The sequence below is a fragment of the Xyrauchen texanus genome, chromosome 11, assembly GCF_025860055.1.
Source record: "Xyrauchen texanus isolate HMW12.3.18 chromosome 11, RBS_HiC_50CHRs, whole genome shotgun sequence".
Lineage (NCBI taxonomy): Eukaryota > Metazoa > Chordata > Actinopteri > Cypriniformes > Catostomidae > Xyrauchen > Xyrauchen texanus.
Window position 1 is genome coordinate 29,963,006 of NC_068286.1, and position 20,358 is coordinate 29,983,363.

The 20,358-nt window shown below is 43.3% G+C and overlaps 1 protein-coding gene across 1 annotated transcript in view; it reads left to right on the top strand.

Annotated features, from left to right (window-relative positions):
* Nucleotides 1-4,763: 4,763 nt before the first annotated feature.
* LOC127651341 (neural cell adhesion molecule 2-like) overlaps nt 4,764-20,358 on the top strand; it is a 356,390-nt gene continuing 340,795 nt past the window's right edge. Inside the window, exon 1 of the mRNA XM_052137120.1 lies at nt 4,764-4,815. Within this exon, the coding sequence (XP_051993080.1) occupies nt 4,764-4,815 (52 nt within the window). The remainder of the gene's footprint in view (nt 4,816-20,358) is intronic.

Below are 20,358 nucleotides of genomic sequence, written 5' to 3' on the forward strand. Positions count from 1 at the left end.
GAACAGGTACTAAACTTTCAAAATAATAGACATGAATACAAAACATGAACAAAAACACATTTAAACGTGACAACTAGGCTGTACAAAAAAGCTATACAATGCTTCCTTGCTCCCTAATTAGTGAATGACTTAACCCCCAGTGTGCTGTCTGTCTTCACTGGTCTCACAACAGTTTTAAAGCCTCTGAAAGCAACATTTTCCAGTTTTTGGATACATCTAGTTATTCTCAATGTGATAATACACAGTGAATGTAGGACTTTTATGGAAAGTTATTCCTATTGTCCACGTATTGTCCACGTACATGGGCATTGTGTTACGAGCATGCTGTTTCACATTAAACCAATGCAATTTTTTAAATGGCATACCGTATGAAACTAAAGACTCTAATATTTTAACTCAAACAGGTTTTAATGTGAAAACTTAAGCTGGTTTTGTACAACTAGTTTTTCTGCCATTTCTCCTAAATACAACCTCGGCAACCTTTGCACCATGTTGTTTTGTCACATGACTCGATGCGCTGAAAGTTGAACCCTTTATGACAGCCTAGAGTCTCCTGAACTTAGATAAATTGGTTTAAAATGTTGTTGCTTTTTATTAAGCATACCATATAGTGCAGCCAAAACGCAATGTCCACTTATGTGGACACAGGGTCTCACGTGGTTAAAACTAAAAAAAGTCAACATTTCTAACATTTTGGCTGTATACAACAGCATTCAATTTAACTGAAAGTAAACTTCATTCCAGTGTATACTGAATTAGTATTGTTCCAAAAATAATACATCCTTAATCAGAATTACACATAACGCTTCTAAGTATTGTAAATAGGCTTATTTAGTGAAGAATAACTCAACATGAACAGTAAATGACTGTTCTCCATTCTCCCTTCCCCTTTGCAGTAGTATCAACTGTTTTTCTTTATAAAAATAACAACAATAAAAAAATTTTAAACGTTTTCATGATCTCACATGGACTATTTCTAGAAATTCCATCATAATACAATAAAAGAGGGTGACAGTTGTAAACTATGTCTAAGGTTAGCATGCTAGAGTTAGATAATTATCAGGTGTTATAGAAGCTTCTTTTACTTATCTCATGTGTATTCCATTTTAAGAATGAGGCAGAAACCATGATATTTATTGAATATGCAGTCTGAAGCAAATGGCAGGTACAGATACAGAACTGTTTCAAGTATTCAGACAACAAATCTATTAAATACCCATGATCAGTAAGAAAACATAGACAAACTATATATATATATATATATATATATATATATATATATATATATATATATATATATATATATATATATATATATATATATATTTTTTTTTTTTTTTTAATCATCTATTTATTTTAAAAAATCTCTGATCAGTCTAAATGTTATTATTACATTTTACAAGGAGTTTATAAGGATGAAAGTGAAGCAAAGCAGAGCGTGTATAACAATCCAGGAGCAAATTGTGTCATCTTCTGCCTTCAAACATCAGCACAATGGATAACGCATATCTGATCTGCACCAGAATCAATGCATAAAGAATATAAGAAATGTGAGTGGCTGTTAAGTTTTCCATGTTGTTGTGACCTCTTCAGTGCTCAACTATGATGCAAAAGGTCAACCGGAAAACATCTACGTCACTTCCTCAGCTGATGTCCTTCACTGTAAATCCTAAAGTTGTTATTACTGTAAAAATCAAGTTGTCTTAATTAAGTATTATTTGAAATGACTCATAATTCAAATATTTCAGTTAATTGAACTTATTTTTCTTAAAAATCCATAGACTTAAGATTTGAAGTGTTAATAACTCAAACTACTGAGTACAAAATTGAGGCTATGGGGAATACCCACAATCCCTTGCTGCTTGATTATGTTTCCTTGGTCAAAGGGAACAGAGTTGGGAATTTAAATAATTGTTATTAAGAATTCATAGATGTTTTAGCTCTTTATATGATTTATGCTTTGTTGCAAATAGATGTTTGGAGTAATGTCACCATTAGGGTGATCTGTGTCTCTTTGGTCATGTCGGACCCTGGTCACACTTTCTCAGTTCTCTTTGTGCATGTGCAGCTGAAGTAAATATATGCATTTCTAGAAATAATTATTTAATAACTGACCTAGAATCAGTTATCATCTTTATTTGAGCTATGTATAGGTAGCAGTGAACTCTGCGTTTGTAAGGAGCAGTGAACTCTGCGTAGGGGCCCTGTGAAACAGAATTCAACATTAATGTCTTGTTTTTTTTGTCACTGCCTTTCTGTGCAGATGGAGATAGACTCAGATCAGATTGGACAGCTGTCTATAATTGATTTGGCCAGCATCTGCTGTACTTGAGAGTACATGTGCCAATGATACTGCAATGCATTAATTAGCACCGAAGGACAATATTACTACAGTTCATTTAGTGAAGGAGAATGACGGACAAGTACATTTGAAACTGTTTAAGAAAAGCAGTCAGTTTGGTAAAACAATAAGTAAATATTGAGTGATTTACATTTTAGACATAATATGGCCAGTTATTTTGGCTGTTTTTTAATTGATAATATAAATAGTTCCAAACAAAGATGTAGGAGACAGAACCATTTTGTGTCATCGAGCAATATATAAACTGACTGTCATGTCTGCCACAAACACACACAAGCTGACTGATACCGACTGTGAAACGCCACAGCGCTGTTACACGCTGGAATGGTGTTTTCCTGCCTCAAAAATTTTGAAAATGCTCTCTACCGCATACTTTGGAAAAAATATTTTTGGAAACTGAGTTTTCAACCAAAAACAACAATCACATGGGGAATTGGCATGTTGCTTCCCGAAAGTTCATGTAGCCTTAAATTAGATTACTGACAACATCTCCCATCAGACAATTTACCTTTTCCTGTTGTACAACTGATAGTGTGCTGCATGAGAGACCAATAAATAAAGGTTCTAGTTGAGTGGAAACCAGGAAGTAATCGTGTTTACATAAACAATGATGAGAGATAGCATTGTCACCCTTAAATAAAATGTTTACTCCACTGACGGTTAGGTTTTGAGTTTGAGTTAGTGTGTATGCTTTTTATTTATCACATATTACTTTATTTATACACATATTACTTTATTAAATAATTTGCAACAAAAAACAACTTGCTTTTGGTGTCACCCTGTGGACATTTCATCTGGAAATTGGAGATCACATGTGCCTATACGTTCAACAACACTTCCAGCTTCGGCCTCTGAGGGCAGTGATTCGATATACAGCACTAGAAAAAATTAAGAGACCACTGCAAAATCTGTTTCGTTTTTGTTTTATTCTACAAACTACTGACAACATTTCTCCCAAATTCAAAATAAAAATATTGTCATTTAGAGCATTTAACTGTTTTTTTAAAAACACAATACTTATGTTCTCCACCAGTCTTTCACGTTGCTGTTGGGTGACTTCATACCACTCCTGGTGCAAAAATTCAAGCAGCTCGGCTTTATTTGATGGCTTGTGACCATCCATCTTCCACTTGATTACATTCCAGAGGTTTTCAATGGGGTTCAGGTCTGGAGATTGGGCTGGCCTTGACAGGGTCTTGATCTGATGCTCCTCCATCCACACCTTGACTGAAATGTGGCATGAAGCATTGTCCTGCTGGAAAAAAAACAAAAAACAAAACCATTTTCAGAGTTGGGGAACATTGTCAGAGCAGAAGGAAATAATTTTTCTTCCAGATTAACCTTGTCCATGGCTTGATTCATGCGTCCTTCACAAAGCTGAACCTGCCCATTTCCAGCCTTCATCCCCACACCCAGATCATCACCAATCCTACACCAAATTTAACAGTGGGTGTGAGACACTGTGGCTTGTAGGCCTCTCCAGGTCTCCGTCTAACCATTAGACGACCAGGTGTTGGGCAAAGCTGAAAATTGGACTCATCAGAGAAGATGACGTTACTCCAGTCCTCTACGGTACAATCCTTAAAGTCTTTTGCAAACCACAGCTTGGCTCTTCTTTGCTTCTCTAAGTTTGTACGCCTTCAGCCCTGCCCCTAGAAGCCTGTTTCGACGTGCACTTCACCCCAGATGTCGTTTGCAATTATTTTTGTAGGTCACTTGATGTCATACGGTTGTTGAGTGACATTCTAATGAGTTAGTAGTCATCCCGGTCAGTGTACTCTCTGTTTGTCTGTCTGTCTGTAGAGATCTGAATCTATAGATAGATAGACAGACAGACTATCTGGATATATATATATATATATGTATAGTATAGGCCTATATATATATACATGTATATATATGCACATATCCAATACCATGACAGTACTATTCTCATGAGACTTGAACACATCACACACACACGACAGCACTATTCACACACACACACACACACACACACACACACACATTGTGTTTCCATGTTTTATGGGGACTTTCCATAGACATAATGGTTTTTATATTGTACAAACTATATAGTCTATCCCCTAACCCTACCCCTAAACCTAACCCTAACAGAAAACTTTCTACATTTTTACATTTTCAAAAACATAATTTAGTATGATTTATAAGCTGTTTTCCTCATGGGGACCGACAGCATGTCCCCCACAAGGTCAAACATTTCGTGTTTTACCATCCTTATGGGGAAATTTGGTCCCCACAAAATGATAATTACACACACGCGCGAGAGAGAGAGAGAGAGAGAGAGAGAGAGAGAGAGAGATTCGCTACTTTCATACGGCTCACTGAGGTTTCAACTTGCAACACAAGCGGCTGTCCGTCCGTCCCGACTATACCTGCTGAAATGATGCTCAAATTCACCTGTCTGCTCGGATTGCTGGTCTGCGGCACTGAAGGTAAAAACAAAATAAAAAAAATACTATTTCAACATTTCTGTGGGCGGTCAAACAGACAGCGGGCACAAGTTGGGGACCTCGCCATTGATGTGTCCTCGGTCGAGACTGAGAGGGAAACGTGACTTTTCGGATACTATTGATGGACCGGGATGACAGATGAATTGTTGTGCTTTATTTCAACTTGAAAGAGTCTGAGTGGAGAATAAACATGTGTTATTTTCACTGCTGACTTGTAAAATGAAGCGTCTCGCTACGATAATTTACGATTTATTTATGATTGACACATTATGGTTCATTCGCGCTGTCTCTGTAGTTTAACGTTCAGTTCAGCAACATGCATCTTATGAGGATGATCGACAGGAGCTGTTATGAGTACGTCATCTGCAAACGTTCCCCTATCGAGGTGTTCGAAATATTTCGTTAACGCAGGAGCGTAGCGATCTAATGACAGTTTTATAATTCGTTCGTCCACCTATTTTTTTTGTGAGATAACCAATACCTACTTGCCTATGCCTTAACATTCTGTTATTTCGTTTTTGCGTTATAGCCTATCATAAAATGATTTATAACGCATTATTGCTTTCGTCTCAACTCAATTTTTTTTTGTAAGGCTGTTAAATTCTGTGTAACTTGATGAACTTAAGTCTAGATGCACTATAATGTTTAATAACGGTCGTAAAGTACGAAGAGCGCGTACTAAATTACGGCACGCGCGTTTAGAGGTTTTTACGACGCTTGCAGCACCGACAACTTCGTTGATTGAACGCGAGCGTTCTAGTTGTCTTGTCGCGTCGAAGACGCATCCAGTTTCTGTGGCAGAACGACAGGTGGGAGTAGAGCGCTGTGCACTAATCCTGAGTTCTGGTCCGGTTTAGTGTACCCATCCAGAATTTACCGTGGAAATTGATTTTCCTTACTGAAAATGTGTTTGAAAGCAAGTCTCCATGTTAAAGTTACTATGATGTCAGAATTGTAGAGAATAATTCAGAAATGCTTTGTGCAATATTTGTATTTTTTTGGTTTGATATTGTGGATTTGAAAGTTTTACACCATTTGTCATTTATGATCGGATTTGGATGAATAGTACTGTATGTTGATTTCATTGGCTGTGTCTGAAACAGCTGCCTTGTCACCTAGTCAGTCATAGGCATAGTTCAAATGCTCTTTACAAAACTGCTTTCATGCCAGTTTTCAAAGTGCCTTTGTGCTTTCCTTTCTTCTGAAAGTAAGAAACAGGGTAGCCATCTTTGGAATCGACAGATCCTTGTTTGTAGGCTATTCTTACATTTTGAAGAAGTACAACAGTATTCATGAAAAGGATAGGTTAATATGACCATCTCCATTACCTGCTCTAATTTACTAAGCAAATATGCTACTTGTTGCTTAATATATAATTTTGTGGTCTATGAAAGAGAAAAAAGTAATGTTGGTTTGGAACAACATGAACAACTATCTCGTGTTTAAAGGAATAGTACACTCACAAATGAAAATTCTCTCATCATTTATTCACCCTCATGCCATCCCAGATATGTATGACTTTCTTTATTCTGCAGAACACAGATGAAGATTTTCAGAAGAATATCTCAGCACTGTAGGTCCTAACAATGCAAGTGAATTGTGACCAAATGTTGAAGCTCCATAAGCACATAAATGCAGTATAAAAGTAATCCATATGACTCTAGTGGTTTAATCTGTATCTTTAGAAGTGGTATGATAGGTGTGGCTTAGAAAGTCCTTTTTTATTGTAAATCTCCACTTTCACATTCTTTTTATTTTGTTTTTGTAGATTTGCATTCTTCGTGCTTATCGCCACCTACTGGGGAGGAAGGAATATTTATAGTAAATAAGTATTTAAATATTAATCTGTTTTTCTCCCAAACAATATGAATTTAACCACTGGAGTCTCATGGATAACTTTTTAATAGTACATTTACTATTACTTTATGTGATTTTTAGAGCTTCAAATTTCTGGCCCATATACACTTGCATTGTGAGGACCTATAGGGCTGAGATATTCTTGTAAAAATCTTTGTGTTCAGCAGAAGAAAGTCATAGATATCTGAAATGTCATGAGAGTGAGTTAATAATGATACAATTAAAATGTTTGGGTGAACTATCCCTTTAATAAGATTATATTCAATTTTGTATTATTTGTTTTTAACCATTTGTTCTAGAAAAGAAGTTGAAACTATTTGGTTGAAAACACAAATGTGCTCAAGTCAAGTTTTAGAAGAATACTGTTTCTCACCCTATTTAATGGTTCATTAAAAAAACTTACAAATCAAGAACACATTCCAATTAGATCTGACTGTTCCTGTTTATTACAATGCATGAGAAATTATGGGAACGTGAAAGTCGATATTTAGAATAAATAGAGGTTTTTAATCTATTCAGTGTTGTTGGTGTTCATTGCTTGTGAATAGCTGTTTTGTTTAAAGTCCTGGAAGTTCCTTTCAGCAAACTTGTAACCAGCTCAATTCAAGCCAGTTCTCTCATGGCGAATATGGACACACTGTAGAAGAGTTGATTTTGTTGCAGTGTGAAGTATTGGATAAAAAGACCTACTTGTGGATCAAGGCCACATCCCTGACGGTTTCATTGAGTGAAAAACTTTACATTCTGTGTGTGTGTGTGTGTGTGTGTGTTTGTGTTAATACAGAGCATCACTGAATATAGAAGTGTGCAAAAGTCCACTTAAAAGATACTCACAAAGGGACCCACAAGAAAGAACAAAGAGAAAAGAAGCCACAGAAACACATTAGAACAGATCCATACAAATCACAAGGGAATACAGTACATCCTTTTCTTATCATGTTCAAGTTCAGATACATGATTGTAAGACACTGAGTGTGATATTTTGTTAGTGTTTAAAAATACCCTACTACTCCACTCGAGACTGAATGTTAACATACTTGAAGCTCTTGAAATTCTGCCACTCACTGAATTTCTTCCTTTTTTTGGTAACTGTTTGCTAAAGGGGTTTCTCGAGAGTGGTATAGAAACTTTGTTGAAGGGCTTTCTCAAGAGCCCTGCTTTGTAATTCTTCACAGAGCATCATGGGTATAAAAACATTCCATCTTCATCCGTTTTTCACACTCAGTGTTTTTTAGGTCTGGCCTCTCGGCACAGTGAATTATGCGCTCTGCGGCACTGGCTGCTGCTGTCTTGTGCTATGTTAAGTGCCATAATTAAGAGATTTCTTTGAGTTGTGGGCTGGATTGTCAGTGGTGGGAGGATTAAAAGACTTATGTGGCGACGCAGGAGTATGTTGCGTGTAGCGCATATGTCTGAAGAGCACAGTACATGTCTACCTGCTCACTGGGGATGGAAAACGCCAAGCAGAGCAAAAGATAGCTGGAGTAATGGTCACGCTCACACACACACATATGCTCACAATAACAATACTGTATATTCAATATGTAAGTAGATCTAAGTACATTTTATTTATCCCCATGCAGGGGGCAATTATAGTAGAGTACAATAGATAACAGTGTGCAAAAAAACTTGCAATGTAAAGAAAAATATACAACATACAAGAAAATACAGAGCATAGAATAGTATCAAGACCGATTGCATAGTAAACTAGATTTTTGGAGAATATATTTTTGGAAGAAAATGTGATTGGGGCCCATGAAACTTGCCGGCATTATCTTAAGGTGTTGCTAGGGTGTTGTAGGTGGTTGCCAAGGCATTGCTGTGTAGTTACTAGGAGGTCTGAGTGGTTTTCAGCATGTTGCTATACAGTTATTAGGTTGTTGTGGTTGGTTGACTGGGCATTGCTACGTAGTTGCTACAGTGTTGTTCTACAGTTGCTAGGGTGATGTAGTTGGTTGCCAGGGCATTGTTGTGTACTGGCTAAGATGTTCTGAACTGGATAGCATTTTCCTTTTCAGTTGCTAGGATGATCTAGTTGGTAGCCAGGACATAGTTGCTAAAGTGTTCTGAACTGCATAGCATGTTGCTTTACAGTTTCTATGGTGATGTGGTTGGTAGCCATAGCATTGCTGTGTAGTTGCTGAGGTGTTCTGAACTGTCGAGCATGTTGCTATACAGTGGTGGTTGCCAGGGTGTTGCTATGAAGTTGCTGATATGTTTTAAGTGGCTTTTAGCATGTTGCAATACAGTTTCTAGGGTGTTGTGTGTGGTTGCTAGGGCTTTGCTATGAGAGTGCTAAGATGTTCTGAGTGGCTTTTAGCATGTTTCTATGCAGTTGCTAGAGTAATATGGGAGGTTGACTGGGTGTTGTAATGCAGTATCTAAGGTGTTTTGAATGTTTTTAGCATAGTGCTATACAGTTGCTTTGGTGTTGTGGGGGTTGCGTGTGCATTGCTATGAATTTGCTTAGGTGTTCTGTGTGTTTTTTAGTATGTTTCTATACAGCTGCAAGGGTGTGGTGAGTGGTTGACTGGATGATGCTATGCCATTTCTATTGTTACGTTTGAGCAGCGAGGCAGACGAGGAGATGCGGATCCAAATGCAGTTTAGACTTTTATTAAATGAACAAACGAATAAACAAAGGAAAAACCCACAAGGGGGAAATAAACTTAAACGGAGAACCAGGGCAAACATAAACATAGAACTAGGGCAGCAAACATTCCTGCACACACATCAAACAACGACCGACAATGACTAAACAAAGAACCAGGGTTTAAATACACAAAGGAACAAACGAGGGAATGAGGGACACCTGGGGCAACAATCAGGGGAAAACCAATCATGAAAAGAAACTACAAAGGACTACAAAAACCAAAACAGGAACTAAACTAAACTTCAAAATAACAGTACAAAAAACAAAAGACAACAGGGAACATAACATAACCCCCCCTCAAAAGGACCGGATTCCAGATGGTCCTAAAGAAAATGACAAGAACAACAAACACAAATAAATGTCCAAGGGGTGAGGGACAGTCCAAGGAGGCACAAGGGGCAATTAGGCAGTCCATGGGGGCACGAGGGGCAATTAGGCAGTCCACGGGGGCACGAGGGGCAATTAGGCAGACCAGGGAGGCCAAGAGGGCAGACAGGCAGTCCACGTAAGGCTAAGGGGCCGACAGGTAGACCAGGGAGGCCGAGAGGGCAGGCAGGCAGTCTATGGGGGTGTGAGACGGGGCCAGGGTCAGGTGGCCTGGGGAGCCTCCACCGGTAGGAACAGGTTTAGGAGGCCAGGGAGGTGGCCACAAGACAAGGACCGGTTCAGGAGGTCTGGGAGGTGGCCACAGGACAGGGACAGGTTTAGGTGGCCTAGGAGGTGGCCGTAGGGCAAGGGCTGGTTCAGGGGGCCTGGGAGGAAGATTGGACACTAGGGGAGCTGGCGGAGCCAAGGAGGACTTCTGAGGCGGAGCAGTCGCAGACTTGGGTGGCGGCGCCGAAGGAGGCGTAGGCAAGGCCGCAGGAGACCCTGGGGGCGGAGCAGAGGCAGGCAGAGCCGTGGGAGACACTGTGGGTGGAGTAGAGGCAGGTTGAGCCGTGGCAGACTCAGGTGGTGAGGCCTTGGGTGGACCAGGAGGCGGAACCGTGGTGGGCGGGGCCAAGAAGGACTTTGGAGGCGGAGCCGTAGAAGACTCAGGAGGTGGAGCTGTGGGAGGCAGAACCATGGAAAGCTCTGGAAGCTCAGGGGGCAGAGCCGTGGGAGACTCAGGAGGCAGAGCTGAGGGAGACTCAGGAGGCAGAGCAGAGGGAGGCGGAGCAGAGGAAGGTAGGGCCGAGGAAGGCTCGGGAGGCTCAGGAGGTGGAGCCGAGGGAGGCGGAACCATGGAAAGCTCTGGAGGCTCAAGGGGCGGAGCCGTGGGAGGCTCAGGAAGCGGAGCCGAGGAAGGCTTTAGGGGCAGAGACCTGGAAGGCTCTGGAGGCGGAGCCGAGGGAGGTGGCGCCGTAGGCAGCTCTAGAGGCGGAGGCCTGAAAGGCTCTGGAGGTGGAGCCGAGGGAGGGTGCGCCGTAGGATGCTCTAGAGGCGGAGCCCTGGGAGGCTCGAGAGGCTTGAGGGGCGGAGCCCTTGGAGGCTCGGGAAGCTCGAGAGGTGGAGCCCTGGGAGGCTCGAGAGGCGGAGCCCTGGGAGGCTCGAGAGGCGGAGCCCTGGAAGGCTCGAGAGACTTGTGAGGCAGAGCCCTGGGAGGCTCGAGAGGCTTGAGGGGCGGAGCCCTGGGAGGCTCGAGAGGCTTGAGGGGGCGGAGCCCTGGGAGGCTCGAGAGGCTTGAGAGGCGGAGCCCTGGAAGGCTCGAGAGGCGGAGCCCTGGAAGGCTCGAGAGGCGGAGCCCTGGGAGGCTCGGGAAGCTCGAGAGGCGGAGCCCTGGGAGGCTCGAGAGACTTGGGTGGCGGAGCCCTGGGAGGCTCGGAAGATGGAGCTCTGGAAAGCTCGGAAGGCGGAGCTCAGGAAAGCTCGGGAGGCTCGGAAGGCGGAGCTCTGGAAAGCTCTGGAAAGCTCGGGAGGCGGAGCTCTAGGAAAGCTCGGGATGCGGAGCTCTAGGAAAGCTCGGGATGCGGAGCTCTGGAAAGCTCGGGAGGCTCGGAAGGCGGAGCTCTAGGAAGCTCGGGAGGCGGAGCTCTGGAAAGCTCGGGAGGCGGAGCTCTGGAAAGCTCGGGAGGCGGAGCTCTGGAAGGCTCGGGAGACTTGGGAGGCGGAGCCCTGGGAGGCTCGAGAGACTTGGGAGGCGGAGCCCTGGGAGGCTCGGAAGACGGAGCTCTGGAAAGCTCGGAAGGCGGAGCTCTGGAAAGCTCGGGAGGCTTGGAAGGCAGAGCTCTGGAAAGCTCGGGAGGCGGAGCTCTGGAAAGCTCGGGAGACGGAGCTCTGGAAAGCTCGGGAGGCGGAGCTCTAGGAAAGCTCGGGAGGCGGAGCTCTAGGAAAGCTCGGGAGGCGGAGCTCTGGAAAGCTCGGGAGGCTCGGAAGGCAGAGCTCTGGAAAGCTCGGGAGGCGGAGCTCTGGAAAGCTCGGGAGGCGGAGCTCTGGAAAGCTCGGGAGGCGGAGCTCTGGAAAGCTCCAGAGAAGCTCGGGAGGCGGAGCTCTAGGAAGCTCGGGAGGCGGAAATCTGGAAGGCTCGAGAGGCGGAGCCCTGGAAGGCTCGAGAGGCGGAGCCCTGGAAGGCTCGAGAGGCGGAGCCCTGGAAGGCTCGAGAGACTTGGGAGGCGGAGCCCTGGGAGGCTCGAGAGACTTGGGAGGCGGAGCCCTGGGAGGCTCGAGAGACTTGGGAGGCGGAGCCCTAGGAAGCTCAGAAGGCGGAGCTCTGGAAAGCTCGGAAGGCGGAGCTCTGGAAAGCTCGGGAGGCGGAGCTCTAAGAAGCTCGGAAGGCGGAGCTCTAAGAAGCTCGGGAGGCGGAGCTCTGGAAAGCTCGGTAGGCGGAGCTCTGGAAAGCTCGGGAGGCTCGGAAGGCAGAGCTCTAGGAAGCTTGGGAGGTGGAGCTCTGTAAAGCTCGGGAGGCGGAGCTCTGGAAAGCTCGGGAGGCTCGGACTCTTGGACGGGCATGACCACTGGCGCTGGCCTTTGGACGGTCATGGCTACAGGCGATGGCTCAGGGACGGCCGAGGCTACAGGCGCTGGCTCAGGGACGGCCGAGGCTACAGGCGCTGGCTCAGGGACGGCCGAGGCTACAGGCGCTGGCTCAGGGACGGCCGAGGCTACAGGCGCTGGCTCAGGGACGGCCGAGGCTACAGGCGCTGGCTCAGGGACGGTCGAGGCTACAGGCGCTGGCTCAGGGACGGTCGAGGCTACAGGCGCTGGCTCACTGACCTCTGAGGCGACAGGCACTGGCTCACTGACCTCTGAGGCAACAGGCACTGGCTCACTGACCTCTGAGGCGACAGGCACTGACTCACTGATCTCTGAGGCGACAGGCACTGACTCACTGACCTCTGGGGCTAAGGGCTCTGGCTCGTTGACCGTGGCTGACGAGGGCTCTGGCTCGTTGACCGTGGCTGAAGAGGGCTCAGGCTCGTTGACCGTGGCTGAAGAGGGCTCAGGCTCGCAGACTGGGACAGGCGTGGGCTCTGGCTCGCAGACCGGGACAGGCGTGGGCTCTGGCTCGCAGACCGGGACAGGCGTGGGCTCTGGCTCGCAGACCGGGACAGGCGTGGGCTCTGGCTCGCAGACCGGGACAGGCGTGGGCTCTGGCTCGCAGACCGGGACAGGCGTGGGCTCTGGCTCGCTGACCGGGGCAGGCGTGGGCCGGGAGGCGGACGCCTGTCTTCTCCTCCTCCTCCGGGCGGACGAAGTTGGCCGTGCGGGTTCAAGGGAAGCCATAGGCGTGGGTGGTTGTTCGCTGACAGGATGGGCTGGTGTGTCAGGGAGTGGTGAGCTGCACGCTAGTAGGGTCGTTCCCAGGTAGTCGCGGAAAGTGCAGCCGGGCGCTGCCTGTGGCACCTGCTCCCTCAGCGAGGGGTTCAAGCTGCTCCTGAAAAAGATCATCAGTGCAGAGTCCGGGAAGTCAGTAGCGTTCGCCAGGAGGAGGAAGTAGCGAGCGTGGTCTACAAGTGGGTAGTGTTCTTGCTGCAGATTGAGCAGCCGACATTTGGCCCGAATAGCTGCTGGATCCATGTGTGGTCGGTCGTTCTGTTACGTTTGAGCAGCGAGGCAGACGAGGAGATGCGGATCCAAATGCAGTTTAGACTTTTATTTTTTTTATATATAAATGAACAAACGAATAAACAAAGGAAAAACCCACAAGGGGGAAATAAACTTAAACGGAGAACCAGGGCAAACATAAACGGAGAACTAGGACAGCAAACATTCCTGCACACACATCAAACAACGACCGACAATGACTAAACAAAGAACCAGGGTTTAAATACACAAAGGAACAAACAAGGGAATGAGGGACACCTGGGGCAACAATCAGGGGAAAACCAATCATGAAAAGAAACTACAAAGGACTACAAAAACCAAACAGGAAACAGGAACTAAACTAAACTTCAACATAAAAGCACAGAAACAAAAGACAACAGTGAACATGACAGCATAAAAGAAACTACAAAGGACTACAAAAACCAAAACAGGAACTAAACTAAACTTCAAAATAACAGTACAAAAAACAAAAGACAACAGGGAACATAATATCTATGGTGTTTTGAGTGGTTTTTAGCATATGTCTATGCAGTTGTTAAATTTTGTGGTTGGTTGTCAGGGCATTGCTGTGTAGTTGCTAAGGTGTTCTGAACTGTAGAACGTGTTTCTATACAGTTGCTTGGGTTGTATGGTTGATATTCAGGGCCTTGCTGTGTATTTACTAAGCTGTTCTGAACTATAGAGCATATTGTTATACAGTGGTGATTGCCAGGGAGTTGCTATTAAGTTGCTAAGATGTTTTAAGTGGCTTTTTTCATGTTGCAATGAAGTTGCTAGGGTTTTGCCATTGTGTTGCTGTGCAGTTGCTAAGGTGTTCACAGTGGTTTTTGGCATGTTGCTATACAGTTGCTGTGGTGTTGTGGGGGGTTGCCTGGGTGTAGCTATGAAATTGCTAAGATGTTCTGAGTGTAGGGCTGGGCGATAAAACGATATATATATATATATATATATATATATCACGATAAAGAAAATCCATGATAAGCTTTTGAGGACTTTTGCGTTTCGCTAAAACACAGGCAGTTCGGCTTTCTCAGGCTGCGTTTCCACTGGGGCGGACGAAATCCACTCAAAGGTGCTCACAGCACTAGGAGAGAGCTTGCTCCGCCTTGTGAGCATGATGCTCGGCTTTCAAAGGAATTAATTGAAAATGCTGTCAGCTTCGCTCACAACGCGCCAGTTGTAACGTAGGGTCAGACTGGATGAACTTGCTAATGCTAGCTGCCTTGCTAACAATTAGGTTACGTCGGACACCGGATTGATTCCATCCGCACCGCAAGACCTCATGACAACGGTTGCGCCCTCTCATCATCTCTAGTGAAGAGCGCGACAGAACAACAGCTGATCTTTCTGCGCTGTAATCTTGAACATTGTTCTCTGGTACCAAACATGCAGAATTTCTGCCCTTTCCTGCTCCGCACGCATTGCCTCTTTTCCCTGCACGTGTGTAGACTTGAAGCACTGCATGAGTTAACATGGTTTCAAAGCACCCTTTAGACCAAAATGTTTTTCCCTTCTAAATGTATCTTTATTAATCAGCATGTTACGAGCCTCTAATAATAAATAAATGTTCAATTGTTCTGTTCTAATTTTGTGAAAATTTATTAGATGTCTGGAATGGATAAGGAAAGACTAAAATTGAAAGTTGGTAGACTAGTCTCTCACTTTAATGAAAATATACAAATTTTTCTAAATGTTCTATTCAGCAGCATCATTCCACAGTCACAATGGCTTCTATGCCCCATACTTGGGTATCTGAATCTAAAGAAATATAAAAAATATTTCATTTTAATGTAAAAATATTCCAACAAATACTGGACTGCTGTCACTTTGTTTCAGAACAAACAGATGATCTTTTAACATTAATTTTCAATTGATAAACGGTAAAAGACGGTAAGATTGGTAAAAGATCCCGCAGACCCCACTGGTTTGGCCATCTCTGGACCCCCTGTGCAGTTTTGTAGAAACTATTTTGACTGTTTAGAATGAATTTTTTCTTCTTTTCTACCGTCAACTTTGAAATAAAAAAAAAGAAAGTGCATTGTGTAAATGTATATCATGATAAATATCGATATCGAACAATATGAAAAAGATTATCATGAGAAAAGTTTTGGCTATATTGCCAAGCCCTATCTGAGTGGATGTTAGTGTGTTTGCTACTTCATACAGTTGCTATAGGGTGTTGTGAGTGGTTGCCTGGGTGTTGCAATGGACTTACTAAGGTGTTTTCACTGGTTTTTAGCATGATGACATACAGTTGCTAGGGTGGTTGACAGTGTTATGCAAATGCTTAGATAATGGCAACCGTTAAGGGTTTTACTACAATGAGCCAGATTTTACCATAATAAAATTCTACTGATACCGTGAACACATTGGTCATGTCTCTACCACTATAATATAGACATTTGAGTAATTTTAACACAAAGAATGCTTTAAAAGAACCTATTGTGTAAAATTAGCTTTTACATGGTGTTTGAACATTAGTGTGAGTCACCGGTGTGTACACAACCAACCTACAATGTTAAAAGGCGACCCACTTCTCTTAAATTATATTTCTATTAATCAAAAAACAGTGTCAAAATGAATGGTTTTCGTTTCTGCTCTAAAGTGACATCACGTTACAGCAGGCCTCATCCACAACTGGCGACGGATTCCACCCCATTTCCATAGATCCTCCACTGAGTGATCTACACACACTCCGCAATTTTTTTCCACGCTGGAGCAGATACAGTGATCCACCCAAAAAGAGGCATTTACAACATGGTATAATACATGATCCGTGGGGTATTGTGAGCTGAAACTTCACAGACACATTCTGGGGACACCTTAGACTAATATTACATCTTGTAAAAAGGGGCATAATAGGTCTCCTTTAACTTTTTAATATTCTTAATTTTCATTTTAGTGACTACGTTTCTCAGTATCATTATTGATGTGGCCGACCTCTTCCGAATTAACGCATAAATTACATTGTCATGTGGCACCTAGGAAACAAGTATACTACAGAGAAATTTCAAATTTCACTTGGGCCGTGAGCAGTTGAGCGAAGCGCACATGCATGGAGCAGGTTATTGAGTGGAGTGTCACACTGCTCCACTTTGCTCGTATGCTCTTTTAGAAATAATTATATGCTTTGAGGAACTGACTCCCCTGGACTGCAGAATCAGGACATATTTACATGCATTCTGCTAATTAAATATAGGTAACATGGACATAGTTCACACGTAGACATAACATTGTATGTCTAACTATTTTAAACGTTTTCAAATTAATTGGTCTAAACAGTCCTTTAGCAGATCTTTTATCTGAAGGGACTTCCAATAAACATATTAAATGGAGTAATTTCTTGAATGGAATGGAAAACAAGTAAGTAGTTACAAACAAGTTGCTGAGTAGGACTTTAAAGGAATGTTGTCTATTTCTGCATTTTGTGTGTACCTTTGGTGTGACTCATCAAGGCTGTGGTTTTTATCTCTGGTTCCATATTCTCTTCGACTCTTAGCTTATAATGCTACAGCATGGACAGCGAGAGTCAGAGAGAAACACGATTTCTGCAGCCGAGTGTAAGACAGTTCAGTGACAGCTGCAAGTGGGCGTTCAGGCGAGATTTAAAAAAGACACAGACAGAGAAGACTGGCATTATCTGTGAAGGATTTTTTATATTCTTACTGGCAGAGTGTCTCTGTCACTCCCCATAGGAGGGAAAATCACAAATGAGATCTCTTTAATATATCTATAGTTTCTCCTTGACAGCAAAAACATTAAATGGAGAGAAAATTTAGGCTTTTTCTTGTCTCCAAAAAAAAAAAAAAATCCCTAGTAATCTCATATGTATCTTCTACAGAATTGTAGGACAATTATTTGTGACAGGGTTAATTATAAGCCAACATTTTTACAGCGTCTTTCTCCTTCCTTGCACACAGTGCAATTTGCCCCTGGGCACTTCGACAGCGCAGAGAAAAAACTCTAAAAGACTTATTTTCTTTAAAAGAGTAGATTTCACTAAAAGAGCAATACACGGGGGCGTTGAACATCATTTTCAGGACGCGTCTTTCTAAAGATGCCTTTCCGCCCCTGTGTAGTTCCTGGATGCGGTAGAGTGCTCTAAGCTTCAGACGGCCACAGGCGTTGCCTCGTGTGTCTGGGCAATGATCACACCGAGGCTGCGTTTGTGGATGGTTCATGCTCTCACTGCGAGGGCATGACCATGGCAACGTTGTGGTCGTGGCTCGCTTTCACTCCACTCCAGCCGCTGCCCGCATTGCTCCTTCTTCCCACGGGATTGAGGACGATGCGGCTGGCGCTGGAGGCGATCCCTCGGCAGAGGTAAAACTGTGCACTTTCTCTCCCAGGAGATCCCACTCATTAGGATCCCTGGATGACTCCTCCCTAGCCCTTTTGGGTCTGCAGTTCAGCGGAGGAACTCGCCTACCCAGTCCACTACGGGTACTTATTCTTCCCTGTACTGGAATAGGTGCTCCACAGGTCAAGGACTCCTAAGCGGACTCCCCCTGTGTGTATTATCCGCGATATGGTCCCCTTACAAAAGTGGACCCACGTCTCCCTTAGGCAGTCCCAGCAGCCCTCCTGTCACCGTGTTATAGCAACTCCCCCCTCCTTGAGGCTGGATCCACATGTCGCCTAAAAACCCATGTGATGTATTTACCACTCTTACCTCCTCTTCCGGGCAGGTGTGGTCTCCACAGGGTCTTCTCCCCCTGAAAAAATAGGAAACTGGGTAAGATTCCCCTTCCCTCGATGCATGTAAGGGCCCCGGCCATTTATTGCTCTATGCTGAGAAAAATAGAGAGAAAAGAGGCCCAGCCAGGCTCGGCCCGTTCCCAGGTTGGCAAGCGTCGCCTTGTTCCCCTGTCTAGGGTAACCAGAAGGATTCCGACGACTTTTTTGGGGCATTGGGGAAGGTTACGTGCAGTCTGACACAGCTGGTCGACTGTGCACGTGAAATACCTGCCCGCTCCTGTGTCAACAGAACACGTACACTGCTCAGCACACAGCGTGATTTAAATTGGACACATAGTGCCGCTTCTCCGACACAACGTCGAGAAAGCGACAGACGGGGAACATCTAGGTTATGTATGTAACCTCCGTTCCCTGATGGAGGGAACGAGACGTTGTGTCCTCCCGGCCAAGCCGCTGAGCCGAGCCACTGTTGTGATAAATTGTCCTCAGAAAAATCCTGAATGAACTCATAGTATTTCCTCGCCTTTATACCCGTATGTCCGGGGGTAGGGTATACAAATACTGTCTGCCAACTTCTCATTGGCCTTTTTTCATAGTTCAGAGGCATATTCGACACTCAAGAGAGACCCCTAGTGTCACTTCTCTGACACAATGTCTCGTTCCCTCCATCAGGGAATGGAGGTCACATACGTAACCTAGACGTTTTGTTTTTGCACAGCAAACTTGCTTTGAAAATGTTCAAATGGACCAATGGAATGCGTGTTAATTCAAACTCCAATTAAAAAAAAATCTAATGTAAACAAACCCACAAAATCTGCCTTTGATCTGCTTTAAGTCACTCTGTCTCACTAAATATCTATCTGACAGATTATCTGACTATCTAGCTAGCTAGTTTAACCACCAAACTTCAAACTTTTAAAACTTTGCACTGATGTGTCAAATGCGTAAATGTAAATGTAAAACTAGTTTAAACGTTCAGAGAAGGCTTTTTCAAGTCAAGACCAAAGTCTGTAAGGAAATGTTACTAACAATTCAATTAAATCTTATGAGCTTTGAAAGAGCAATCTCTGAGCAATAACATTAACTTCCATGTTGGACCATAAAGTCGTAAGGCTAGTGTGAGTTTTAAGGATTGTCCAGGGCATGAATACATCGTGCATTTAGGATGTGCTATGACTTAGATCAGGATGACCCAGTTCTTAATCTCCATGTAATGATATTAACAACTGCAATGATGGAAGCTTTTTAACCAAGCTTAAACCCAAGTTTAGGATCTAAAATATTAAGTTATATAAAGTCTACATAGAGATTTAGCACAAAAAGTTAGATTAACAGAGAATCTGCAGTCATTGGGTGAATCTCGTGAAACCTGTCAAGAATATGTTGGGGTCATTTTTCATACCATTATCTAATTAAAGAAATAAGAAAATATAAAGAATAAATAGACAAAATATAAAGTAGCCTTTAACACCTTTTATATTGCATTTTTTTCAGCACATTTTCCCCCAAAATCTTATTACAGTAAACTGATTTGTTATTCATTTCTGATTTGTGTTTATCATGTTGCTTATCTATTTATTCATTTTCTCTCTCTCTCTCTCTGTCTCTCTCTCTCTCTCTCTCTCTCTTTTTTTTCATCTGAAATCACCTGTTTCTCTGAAAGTGTTTCATTAGTCAGAAGAAAGCTCTTCATTGTGGAGATGAATAGACTGACTCATAATAACAACAATAACTGTGGTAGGTCAACACTAATGAGAGCTGTGTAGAATAATCATTGATTACCGCTGAAATTAATCACGCTGCTAAAACTCCATAGGTGGCCACACAAGAATTTGATTGTAGTAGAAATGCTGATGAATGCTATTCACTGCCTAAAATACCCAAATCTTCATAAACTGGTTTACAGTAAAAATGCAAGTGAGCAGGGAAAATAAACATCTGTGTGCCTAGCTTTCTCTAGTTTAGAGGTGCTAGATGTGTCCAAAATATATGTGTGTCCTGACATGATCTGTTAACTTGTGAAATCCATGACTTTTTCAAATGGATTCAAGCCTGCATGTTACTTAATCAGCGTGTAGATAAAGCATTATTGAAAATCTACTCATTAGAATTTAAAGTCATTTATGAATATTTCTACAATATTATGAATTAACTCATGATAAGCATACCCCAGACTAAAAATGTGTTTGGGTGTTTCTTCAACTTTAGGCACTTAAATGTTCCAGGGGTTTGTTTTTATTAAAACGAACAGATTTCATTTTTTATTTGTGTTACATAAAGGTTAGACAAAGAAA